At 41.7% G+C, this 13,324-nt stretch overlaps 1 protein-coding gene across 1 annotated transcript; it reads left to right on the forward strand.

Annotated features, from left to right (window-relative positions):
• Positions 1-8,578: 8,578 nt before the first annotated feature.
• On the forward strand, positions 8,579-13,225 carry RPS6 (ribosomal protein S6). Its single transcript, XM_079926088.1, has 6 exons — positions 8,579-8,698; positions 9,223-9,354; positions 9,866-10,076; positions 10,264-10,410; positions 12,814-12,971; positions 13,090-13,225. The coding sequence occupies exons 1-6, from the start codon at positions 8,693-8,695 to the stop codon at positions 13,183-13,185; spliced, it is 750 nt and encodes a 249-aa protein (XP_079782214.1). The 5' UTR covers positions 8,579-8,692; the 3' UTR covers positions 13,186-13,225.
• Positions 13,226-13,324: the final 99 nt, after the last annotated feature.

Here is a 13,324-nt window from a genome sequence, read left to right on the forward strand (position 1 = left end):
CCTCAGTGCCAGTTTTTGTTAGAATTGCCATCTGAAGTTCTTGAGCCCAGAAGGTATGTTCTTGGTACGCCTCCCCAAGGCTGTCCATCATCTGAATCAACCCACAGCACCTCAGCACCAAGCTCAGCCGTCGATCTCCTCCTTGTAGCAAGGTCAGTCTGGGTTGGAACCCCCACGGAAAGCCTACCCAAAGCACAACTCGGGAGAGGGGAAAGGAAGGCATTGCTGGGAGTGAGAGTGACACGAGTAAAGTTAGAGGGACATGGGTGATGACAGGTGATGATGTGGTGTCAGGGATGATGAAGGCAACTAACAAACACTCATTGAGAGTCTACTGTGCACCCAGAAAGGTTTAACTTTTTTCATGTATCAGTTCATTTATCCCCGACAAGAACTCTGTGAGGAAGGTATTACCACCATTTTACAGATGGGCAAACTAAGGAACCGAGAGAGTGAATAAGTTGTCCAAGGTCACATAGCTATTAAAGAATGAAAATACATGGGACAGGGACTTCCCTGGTGGTCCAGTGGGTAAGACTTCATGCTCCCAGTGCAGGGGGCCTGGGTTCTATCCCTGGTCAGGGAACTAGTTGTACATGCCACAACTAAGAGTCCGCATGTCACAACTAATAGATCCTCCATGCCAAAACGAAGACCCCGCACACCCAAAATAAATAAAATAAATATTTTTTAAAAAGAATGAAAATACATGGGACAAAAAGAAGATTGCCCCATAGAGTGAATTGATCTGATAAAAAAACAAGATTTATTCTTGTATTTTTCCTGTCATCCCCTTTCCTTCCTGCCCACCACCAAATATTTAATAAACATATGCCAGAGCTTGTTTTCCACAGCACTGCAAAAACAGCCCTTAGTCCCTGACCCAAGGGGTGAGAAATCCATTGTAATTCTTGCTCCTGGGTATAGTTACAGAAATATTGGCAAGGAGTTTTCCTAGCTTCATTTCTTTGATTTAACTTCCTTTCTCAAACATAGCATGGCATGTTTTAAAATTAGTCTCTTCCTATGAGTAGAAATTGCCCTTGAAATTTAGTTATTTTCTGTCTAAATGATCTTTTTTTCCTGTTTTCTTGACTGGAGCCAAATATGAGACAGCTTCCTGAAAGGCACAAGCTCATTTCCTCCCTTTACTACTTCTCTTCCTTCCTGTGTTTATATCTCCCTTTGGAAAGTATCTCCTTCCCCAAACACACTTGCAAAACTCACTTGCTCAGTGCCTTAGGGGAAATTTTACCTTTACTGATGGCTTCCAGGATTACTTTAACTCAGTGTTATTGAATACAAATTCTATTCTGTTTAGTCAGGCTCCTCATGGTTGAGAGACTACCTTTGGGCCCTGTTAGGAGTTGGATGGTGTCCCTCACAAAGTCTTATGTAGAAGTCCTAACCCCCAGTATTTCAGAATATAACTGTATTTTGAAGATTAGGTCTTTAAAAAGGTAATTCAGTTAAAATGAGGTTATTAGGAAGGACCCTAATTCAATATGACTGGCGTTCTTAGGAGAAGAGGAGATTAGGACCCAGACACACACAGAGGAAAGGCCATGTGAAGACACAGAGAAAAGATGGCCGTCTATAAGCCAAGGAGAGGCCTCAGAAGAAACCAGTCCTGCTGACACCTTGGTCTCAGTCTTCTAGCTCCATCCAGAATTGTGAGAAAATAAATTTCTGCTGTTTAGCCACCCAGTTTGTGGGATTTTGTTATGGCAGCCCTAGCAAATGAATATGGGCTCCATCTCAAAACCACCTTTTTCACTTTCAAACACTCAGCCTCCAAACCTGTATACCTAACAGCCTGTTGGATATCTCTACTTGTATATCCCATAGACGATTAACACTCAGTGTTAACACCATTTTCTCCCACCCCTCAGCCCCAGACAATCACCATTCTCATCCTATTTCTGTGAGTTCAGCTCTCTCCTTTTTTTCTTTTTTAGATTTCACATATAAGTGAGGTCATGTAGTAATTGTCTTTCTCTGTCTGATTTATTTCACTTAGCATAATGCCTTCAGGATCCATCCCTGTTGTTGTAAATGGCAGAAATTCCTTCTTTTTATGGATGAATAATATTCCATTATAGATAAGATACATTTTCTTGCCTTTTTTTCCCCCCCTTTGGCCGTGCCGCACGGCTTGCAGGATCTTAATTCCCTGACCAAGAATTGAACCCACGCTCTCAGCAGTGAAAGCGCCAAGTCCTAACTACTGGACTGGCAGGGAATTCCCAATAGATACATTTTCTTTATCCATTCATCTCTCAATGGACACTTAGGCTGTTTCCCTTTCTTGCCTATTGTAAATAATGCTGCAATGTACGTGTGGGTGCAGATATCTCTTCAAGGTCCTGTCAGTTCCCAGGGATGATGAGATTACTTTCAGAATTGCAGTCTTGCTGGGTTAGAGCCAGTTATGTGATGTTGCTGGGTCTCTAGGGGGGGTCCGTGGCTGGCGGGCGTGTTATTAGGGGCTGGGGCAGGCATGGATCCTGTCTGGTCACGGGTGGTAAGGGACTGCCTCCAGTACCTTGTTCAATATGGTGGTGCTGGGAGAAGGGTCTGCTTCAGATTCCGCAGCTGGGTCCTCAGACAGCAGCCTATCACCAGGTGTTTGGAGGTAGTTCCCACCTGGTAATTGGATGAAATCCTGGGTGGACCTGGTAATTGGATGAATCCCTGGGTGGGCGGGACTGGCTCTGGATTGTGGCTGAGAAGGGCTGAAACCGAGGCCCAGGGCTATTTCAGGTTTCACTGAGGTCTGCAGACCTGGCTCGGGAGGCATGGATTGGTAGGTCTCCCGCCAGGGCCCTGGGTGGGCTGGACTGCTCCACGGCCGTGGCCACAGGGGCTGGAACAAAGTATAGGGCCATTTCATGATCTCTGGGGCATAGAGCGTCTGCTGCTCGGTCCTTCTGTCAGCAGGACTGTTCGCTGACTGTGGCTAAGACGGACTGGAGCCCAGTTCAAAGTTATTTCGAAATCTACACTTTGACCGAGTTTGACAGGCTTACTTGCAAGGGCTCTCAGATCACAACCGAGAGTGGCTAGAGCCAGTTCACCAGCCACTTCAGGATGCATAACCAAGACTGAGGTCTGTATGCCTACTGTCCAATGCATGGGTGGGCATGACTCCTTCTGGGTCCCATAGCATATGGTGCTGGTGACAGAACCAAAGCCAAATGGGGTGGTAGCTGAGTCCTCAGATGCGGAGCTGTTTCGGGTCTGTGACGGGTGAAGTCAGCACCCTGGGTTCAGGCCTCCCTTCTCAAAATATCTCTCCCGGTCTTGGACTGCACCAAGATTTCACAATCTACCTGGGTCCCAAAGCTGCCACAAAGGCACTTTTTTCTCTGCTGGATGCTGAATTATTGTTGTTGGTAGGAGGGGTGTGAGCAAGAAAGTATTATTCAGCCATCTTGCTGGTGTTAATACTTTGAATATTCCTTTTATAAACTTTTTTTTTTGTGGTACGTGGGCCTCTCACTGTTGTGGCCTTTCCCGTTGCGGAGCACAGGCTCCGGATGCTCAGGCTCAGCGGCCATGGCTCACGGGCCCAGCCGCTCCGCGGCATGTGGGATCCTCCCAGACCGGGGCACGAACCCGCGTCCCCTGCATCGGCAGGCGGACTCTCAACCACTGCGCCACCAGGGAAGCCCCAGTTTTGATTACTGTAGCTTTGTTATATTTTGAAATCAGTGAGCATGATGCCTCCAGCTTTGTTCTTCTTTCTCATGATTGTTTTGACTATTCAGAGTCTTTTATGTTTCCACACAAATTTTAGAATTATTTGTTTTAGTTCTGTGAAAAATGACTTTGGTGTGGTTTTTTGTTTGTTTGTTTGTTTTTAATTTGGCCACACTGTGCAGCTTGCAAGATCTTAGTTCCCCAACCAGAGATTGAACCCGGGCCCTGGCAGTGAAAGTGCCGAGTCCTAACCACTGGACTGCCAGGGAACTCCCTGACTTTGCTATTTTGATAGGGATTGCATTGAATCTGTAGATTGCCTTGGGTAGTATGAATTGATTGATTCTTTCTAATGTATTTTTTATTTCCGTTATTGTATTCTTCAGCTCTGCTTCGTTCTTTTTTATGTATTTTTACTCTGTCAAACTTCTCACTGTGTTCATCCAGTCTTCTCTCAAGTTCACTGAGAATCTTTATGGTCATTACCTTGAACTGTTTATCAAGTAGATTGCTTACCTCTACTTTGTTTAGTTCTTCTTCTGGAGTTTTGTCTTGTTCCTTTGTTTGGGCATGCTGGTAGGTGGGGCTGGCCAACAGCCTGATTGGCTACTAGACCCTACCTCATGCAGTGGCTGCTGGTCCACTGGTGGGTCACAGTGTGGCTAGCTACATGGCCCAGGAGGTCCAGGGGCTGGTACGCATCTGCTGGTGGGTGGGGCCAGGCCCTGGCACTAATAGGCTTGAGGGAACATTAAAGGAGAGATTTGTGACAATTGGTAAAATTTTATGGGCTGTGTAGTAGAATGTATTGCCTAAATAATAAGTTTTACATGTGATAATGGTATTGAGGCTATGTGGCAGAATATCCTTATTCTTAGGAGATACATCCTTAAGTATTCAGAAGAGAAATACCATGGTGTTTGTAATTTAATTTCAAATGGCTCAGAAAAAAATAGTATATGTGTGCATATACATATAATAAATAAATGTGTGTATATATATATATTTATATATATGTATTATATATTATCCAAAACAACAAAATACCTAGGAATAAAATTAATCAAGGAGGTAAAAGACTTGCATACTGAAAACTGCAAAACAGTGCTGAAGTAAATTAAAGAAAACCTAAGTAAATGGAAAGACATATCATGTTCATGAGTTGAAAGAGTTTAATGAGTTTAATTTTGTAAAAATGGCAATACTCCCCAAATTGATCTATGGATTAAATGCAATCCCTATCAAAATTCCAAGAGCATATTTTGCATAAACGAGCATAAGATTCATGTGGAATTACAAGGGATTCCCAAAGAACTAAAACAATCTTGAAAAAGTCAAGGACCCCACCTCCTGATTTTGAAACTTACTACAAATCAAAACAGTGTGGTATTGGCATAAGGATAGATACATAAATCAATGGAATAGATTTGAGAGGCCAGAAGTAAACTCATACATCTATTGCCAGTTGATTTTCAACAAGGGTGCCAAGATCATTAAATGAGGGAAAGGATAGCCTCTTCAACAAATGGTGGTGGGACAACTGGATGTCTACATGCAAAAGAATGGAGTTGTACTGCCAACCTTACACCATATTAACAAAATAACTCAAAATGGATCAATGACCTAAATACAAGAACTCAAACATAAAATTATTGGACAAAAATATAGGGATTTTGGATTTGGCAATGGATTTGTCTCAGATATGACAATGAAAGCATGATCAACAAAAGAAAAATTAGATAAATTGGACTTCATCAAAGTTCAAAACTATTATACATCAGTGAACATTCTCAAGAAAAGTGGAAAGATATGTACATAATGGGAGAAACTATTTGGACATTATATATCTAATAAGGGTATAGCATTCAGAATATATAAAGAACTCTTACAATTCAATAACAAAACAAGCCAATTCAAATACAGGAAAAGAGCCTTTGTGCACTGTTGGTGGGATTATGAAATGGTGCAACTTCTATGGAAAACAGTATGAAGGTTCCTCAAAAAATTAAAAATAGAACTACCATATGATCCAGCAATCTCACTTCTGGGTATATATCCAAAAGAACTGAAAGCAGGGTCTTGAAGAGATATATGCATGCCTATGTTAATACCAGCAGTATTCATAATAGCTAAGAGGTGGAAGCAATCCAAATGTTCATCAACAGATGAATGGATAAATAAAATGTGGTATGTAAATACAATGGAATATTATTCAATCTTAAAAAGGATGGAAATCTTGTCACATGCTACAACATGGATGAAGCTTGAGGACATGGTTAAGTGAAACGAGCCAGTCACAACAAGGCAAGTACTGCGTGATTCCAATTGTGTGAAATATCTAAAGTAGTCAAATTCATAGAAACAGAAAGAAAAATGGTGGTTACCAGGGATGGGAGAGGGCGAAAAAGAGTTGTTTAATGAGTATAGAGTTCCCATTTTGCAAGATGAAATAGCTCTGGAGATGTTTCACAACAACGTGAATATACTTAACACTACTGAACTGTATACTTAAAAATGGTTAAGATGGTAAATTTTATGTCTTTGAAAAAATGCATTAGAAAAGAAAAAAAAAAGTCTGAGGAATTTTCCTGGATTTTACTCTTTGCCTCATATTAACTCACTACCACTACTTCAATAAAAATAGAGCTAAAAAAAAAAATAGAGCTAAAATAAAAAACAAAAAACGGGCAAAGGACTTAAGTAGACATATCTCCAAAGAAAATATATAAATGGCCCAACACATGAAAAGATGCTCAACATCATCAGTCATTAGCGAAATGCAAATCAAGATCACATTGAGGTACCACTTCACACTCCCTAGGATGAATATAATTTAAAAAGAGAGAAAATAACAAAATAACAAGTGCATACATTTCTGAGGGGAATGTAAAATGGTTCAGCTGCTCTGAACATCATTTGGCAGTTCCCCTGGGAAACACAGAATTACCATGTGACCCAGCAATCCTGCTCCTATATACCCCAAAGGACTAAAAATAGGTACTCAAACATACCAGCACTATTCACAATAGTCAAAAGTTGGAAACAGCCCAAATGTCCATCAGTGGATGAACGGATAAACAAATTGTGATTTACACATACAGTGTGATAGCATTCAGTCGTAAAAAGGAATAAAACACTGATACATGCTACAACGTGGATGAACGTCAAAAATATTAGAAGGCAGACACAAAGGTCACATAGTGTATAATTCCATTTATATGAAATATGTAGAGTAAGTAAATCCATGGAGACAGTACACAGATTGTGGCTGCCAGTAGCTAGTGGAAGGGGGGCGGAATGGGGAGCAATTGCTTAATGGATGCAAGGTTTCCTTTTGGGGTGATGAAAATATCTTGGCACTAGATAGAGGTGGTGATTGCACAACATTGCGAATGTGCTAAATGCCACTGAATTGTTCACATAAAAATGAATAATTTTATGTTGTGTCAATTTCACCTTAACAAAAATTACATACACAGGATTTAAATGCATCATTTCACCAACCTTTTTACACTAACATCAGATGATCGAACAGGATTTAGCAGAATATTTCAGCCTTGAATGTGAAGCAGGCCTAAACTCAAAACTTTGTGATACTGAAATGGAAGATGGGATGTAATAATCTTGGAAAGTAAAAATTATTTTTGTTTATTTTAAGCAGGAGTTTTTTTCTTGAAGAAAAAATATGGAGTAAATATGTAATAGATAATAAATATTTCTTCCTTCAGGGTACTGATTCAGGGTACTGTGGGCTTCAAAGTTAGATCACCTGGGTTCTCATTCTCATTCTCCCAGGAATGTTCTGGAGGACTATCAGATACACTGTATCTTTCCTGCATCTTTCTATTCTAATAAGAGTTGAATCATTGCTGATTCAAGATTTACTATAATACACTCATTCCTTCTCCCTCTGCTGGCTGGCTCCATACTACTACACTGATAGACTAACACATAGCAGAGCTGGGGTTATGATCATGTAACAGATATTTACTGAGCCTTACTTATTAAGTACCATACACTTTGCTGCGTCCTGAGTATTCCACAGTGAAGTTAAGACATGAGCCCTGGCCTAATTTACCATCTAGTAGGGGAGGCAGACCATAAGCAAACCATTTATGTATCATGAGTAAACAGTACTATAAAGGGAAATAGTGGTACACTAGAGGAGAGGAATACAATTTCTCGTTGTGTGTTCAGGAAAGGCTTCTCTTAGGAAGGACATGCAATCTGAAAAGACTGGCATGGCATTAACGAATGGCGATAGGTGAGCTTTGGACTGTGGAAAGTTTATAAAGCCAAGTTAAGAAGTTTGGAGAGTATTTAACTATAGTGGGAAATAAATGGTGCATTTCCAGAAAGGGAGTGATAGAATTTTGCGTTTTAAAAAGATCGCAGGGGCAAGACAGAAAGCAGGGAGACTATTTAGGAGGTACCAGGACTTGGAGTAATTATGGTTTTTGGCTTGGGTGACAGGGTGGCTGAGTGTATCATTCTGTGGTAGAACGATGACTGCAGCGGTTAGAGGACAAGCGGATGATCGAGTATTTAAGGAAAAAACAAACCACAGCTTTCAAGGCGTCTTTTTCTGAACAGCCGGAACCAGGGAAGGGCACGCTCCTAAAGTGGAAATCTTCGGACGGAGGCTGAGGTACAAGACAGCCCAGGAGAGCCGGACTCCGATCCCGCTCTCCCTCTTTGGTGTCATCAGAAGCAGTGGCCGGGGCCGAGCGGGGATGCTCTCTGACCCAGAACGACGGCGGAAAGAACAAGGAGTGGACAGACTAACCTTCGGAACTAGACCTGCGCTGCCTCACTAACACCGCCCACCGCTGATTAGCCCCACCCCCGGAAGTGCCGCCTACCCAGGCTCATTTCCGCTACCCCAGGCGTCTGACCGTCTCGCGAGAACTGGAAGAGCCTATGTGACCTGGGCTAAGCGGAAGTTTGGTCTCTTTTTCGTGGCGCCTCGGAGGCGGTCGGCAGCTTCAGAATGAAGGTGGGGACTGGTGGCGGGTGTTGCGCTAGGTTTGAGTAACGTGGATCTAGCCCCAGAATACGGCGCTGCGCTCCAGAATCCTGGCTCTGGATGGAGAAGGGCCTGAGACAGGAGATGGATCGCTCTTTTGGGGCCGGAGCTCCTTGGGAGAGCGGATGGCGAGCGATTGCAGCTGGAGCTGCGCCGGGCGGGGAGCGCCATGGTGGCGTCCTGCCCCCCAGCCGGGATAGAGGCGGCCCTGCTGCCCGGTTGGTAGCAAGTAGGTCGGGCTTCTTGCTCCGAGAGGGGCAGCGGCTGCGCAGCGCCCTTCGCCCTGGCGTCATTCCGCGAGGCTTGAAAGATGTGTCCTACTTTTTTAGTGCAGTGTGTCTTGCGCGGTCTTATGTACACACATGCTTTAGTGAGTAGTATCAAATTTTCTGTTAGTTGTGTGTGGGTGACAGGAAAGGCTTTTTGCAGTGGAATAATCTTTGTAGTGGTTCTGCGATTTTCATGAAGTTCTTTCCCCCCCGTTTAATTTTTAGCTGAACATCTCTTTCCCGGCCACTGGCTGCCAGAAACTCATTGAAGTGGACGATGAACGAAAACTTCGAACCTTTTATGAGAAGCGTATGGCCACAGAAGTTGCTGCTGACGCTCTGGGTGAAGAATGGAAGGTAAAAGTGGCCTGCCGGACTGCCGAATTGTTAGAATATTTAAGAGAGATGGTAAACGCTGTTGGTAATTGGTAAATGTTACGGGGTTCAAACTCGGGTTCTGTCTTCTGACCTTGGGTTTAGTTACTTCCAGATGTCACTTTATAACGTGGAGCCATATCCTGTCAGGGTTATGTTCGTGAAAAAATACATAGTTCTTGCCCCGCAAGCTAATGGTCTCCATTTTTTTTTGAAAAGTGCCAAGAAGGGTTTTTTTTAATTTATTTATGGTTCATTGATGCTTTGTTCCTTAACATAGTCTTTCTCCCCCAAGAGCTGTTAACTCTGGTAAAGCATCGGCTAGAAGTAGCTTGATTGAAAGGACTTTGCTAATTGAACTTGGGAAACTGGAAGTAAAGACAAAATTCAGTGACCAGAGAAAGCTATTAAGTTTCAGATTGGTCTTAATGAAGTGTACTTGTTGGAGGCCACAGTCTTTTGTTCTATAATGTGTCATTGTGTTCTCTTCCAGGGTTATGTGGTCCGAATCAGTGGTGGGAACGACAAACAGGGTTTCCCCATGAAGCAGGGTGTCTTGACCCATGGCCGAGTCCGCCTGCTACTGAGTAAGGGGCATTCCTGTTACAGACCAAGGAGGACTGGAGAAAGAAAGCGCAAATCTGTACGGGGCTGCATTGTGGATGCCAATCTGAGCGTTCTCAATTTGGTCATTGTAAAAAAAGGTGAGATTTTTATTCTTGAGTTAATTTTTGTCCACACTGATTTAAAGCTGATTGTCGATTGATTGATTGATTTGCAGTATCCACAGTTTTGACCAGTGGACTTGTTTTAACAATGCCTGAACAATTTAGGGTTCTTGTTTGTAAGGAGGTTGTTAAATTAAAACGTCTGTTCATTTTTCTCTTTCAGGGGAGAAGGATATTCCTGGACTCACTGATACTACTGTGCCTCGTCGCCTGGGGCCCAAAAGAGCTAGCAGAATCCGCAAACTTTTCAATCTCTCTAAAGAAGATGATGTCCGCCAGTATGTTGTGAGAAAGCCCCTAAACAAAGAAGGTATGGGGGATTATGCAGTTTAGGGCTTGCTTAATTTCACTGATTCGTCGTAGCGTTTTGTGTGCATGTTAGAAGATAAAAATCTGCCTACTAGTTACCTAGAATCTGAGTTTTTAGGAAGATAGTGGGGGAGAGAGAGGGTCAAGACGTGCAGTTGGTATGAATCCTTATTATATCCAGTGCCCTCTAGAGTGATAGAATTTTTCTTGGAAATTTGCCTTTGGGTCACTGATGTATAAGTTCATTCAGAGATAACTTATGAGACATTTTAAGTTCGTTGCTTTGGGGTTAGGAGTTGAAAGAATGACAGAAAACTCGGGGGTTGTTATTGAATGTGCTCTCACACACACCCCCGCCCCACAACTTGCTTTCTTTCTATATCAGTGGTTTTAATTTTTTTGTTTACCGAAGAAATACATGCTTTCATCCACTTAAGTTGCTTTAACTTCTGGCTTTCGTTTACTTCAACTGGAATGTGGATAGCAGTAGAGTTGTGAGAATTAGAAGTTGGAAGGAAACTTTATTCAAAATACCAGGGTACAAGTGTTTGGGGTTTGGGGGTTTTCATATGTATATAAATTTATTTAGGTGTAGTTGATTTACTATGTTGTGTTAATTTTGCAGTACAGCAAAGTGATTTAGTTATATGTATGTACATTCTTTTTCATATTCTTTTCTATTATGGTTTGTCACAGGATATTGAATATAATTCCCTGTGCTATGCAGTAGGACCTTGTCTATTCATTCTACGTATAATAATTTACATCTGAATTCCAAACTCCCAAATCCATCCCTCCCCCTTGGCAACCACAAGTCTGTTCTCTGTGAGTCTGTTTTGTAAAGTTCTTTGTGTCATATTTTAGATTTCATATGTAAGTGATACCATATGGTATTTGTCTTACTGTAACTTCATTTAGTATGATAATCTCTAGGTCCATCCACATTGCTGCAAATGGCATTATGTCTTTTTTGTACCTGAGTAGTATTGCATTGTATATGCCTACCACATCTTCTTTATCCCTTCATCTGTCGGTGGACATTGAGGTTGTTTCCCTGTCTTGGCTATTGTGAATAGTGCTGCGATGAACATAGGGGTGGCGTGTATCTTTATGACTTACAGTTTTGTCTGGATATATGCCCAGGAGTGGGAGTGCTGGATCATATGGGAACTCAATTTTTAGTTTTTTCAGGAATCTTGGTGTTTTATATTTTAAGAAGTATATTGTTTATTAGGCAAGATAACTCATCAGTAGTGAGGTCTGCAGCAGCAATGCTCAGTAATGATATTTCTGTAGTAAATTGTATGAACATTTATAATAAGTGGAATAAATAGCATGTTAGTTCTGGGTTGGGTTTTCCTGACAGATCTGAAAAATTTTGCTTGGGTTTTGGTTTTCAGGACTGGGGGCTTAAATAAGCTAATACTTGGTATATGGTAAGTGCTCATTGGTCACTCATACGAAATATCTGGGCACCTACTGTGTGCCGGGTATGACTTTCAGTGAAGTAACTGGCAAATATATGGTAGTTCCCTGCAGTTGCACCCCTGGAAATATCATTAGTGTACTAAGTGCCACTTAACAGACATTTGTTAAGATGGTTCTTTTTTTCTTTATAATTCCAAAGGGTTTTTTATTTTAGCAGAACCTGAACAACTGAGCATTTAGTCTTAGAATATTTATCTGAAGTGTTTATTGCTCCCAGAAGGTGTCCACAAACTAAAATCACTGCATCTGAAAAGACTCCTGTTCTGAAGCAGATTTATAATCCAGAGGATTTTGGATTATAAATCAGACAGGCTAAATGAAGATATTCTCAGGAATTCCCTGGTGGCCAAGTGGTTAGGACTCTGCTTTCACTGTGGTGGCCCAGGTTCAATCCTGGTTGGGGAACTAAGATCCTGCAAGCCGGGCAGCACCACCAACAAACAAATAAATTCATTCATTCGTTCGCTCATTCATTCAGTCTGATGTTAAGTTTCACTCCAGGAGCATGGTGGAATGCAGTTAATGCTTTACTTAGTTTTCATGACAAGTTAAATATGCGGTTAATACTCTTTTAAAATAATGCTCATGTGTCTTAACGGTACAGAGATATACTATCCTCCCAAGACAATGTAATTGTGGAAGGGAAATCAAAGTGAACAGAAAAAAGTATGGGGTATGACTTACAACTGTTCAGCAAAGTAACCTATTACTATGCTGAATTTACGTATGATCTTGAACTTGACATCCAAGCTATTGGTATAGGAAAACACTGGTCCCTAGTAAACTGTCTCATACAAATAAGTTTTCATAGGAACTACTGAGTTTGAATCTGTTTCTAATGCTTTAAAAATGTAAATGTGGGTCCTGTTGAACAAGGGTATTATTGAGGTGATTGAGTCATTATCTGAATTTTTAGGTAAGAAACCTAGGACCAAAGCACCCAAGATTCAGCGTCTTGTTACTCCACGTGTTCTGCAACACAAACGTCGGCGAATTGCTCTGAAGAAACAGCGTACTAAGAAAAATAAGGAAGAGGCTGCAGAATATGCTAAACTTTTGGCCAAGAGAATGAAGGTAAGTCCTCAGTGTGTGTGTTGGGGGGGTGGGGGGATAGGCCTGGCCTTGGATTTGCATTTTTAATCTAGATAAGCATTAACTGCCCTTTTTTATTTATTTTTTTGGTTTTGTTTAGGAGGCCAAAGAAAAACGCCAGGAACAGATTGCCAAGAGACGGAGGCTGTCCTCTCTGAGAGCTTCTACTTCTAAGTCTGAGTCCAGTCAAAAATGAGATGTTTTTAGAGTAACAAATAAATAAGATCAGACATCACATCTCCTTTATTGACTTTTAATTGATGATAAAATAAACGAGAAACTTACAGAAGAGGAGGCCAGGACAGAGTTTCTTTGGTGGGTGGCTCAGGAAAGGA

This window comes from Stenella coeruleoalba, assembly GCF_951394435.1.
Source record: "Stenella coeruleoalba genome assembly, chromosome: 7".
Classification (NCBI taxonomy): Eukaryota; Metazoa; Chordata; class Mammalia; order Artiodactyla; family Delphinidae; genus Stenella; species Stenella coeruleoalba.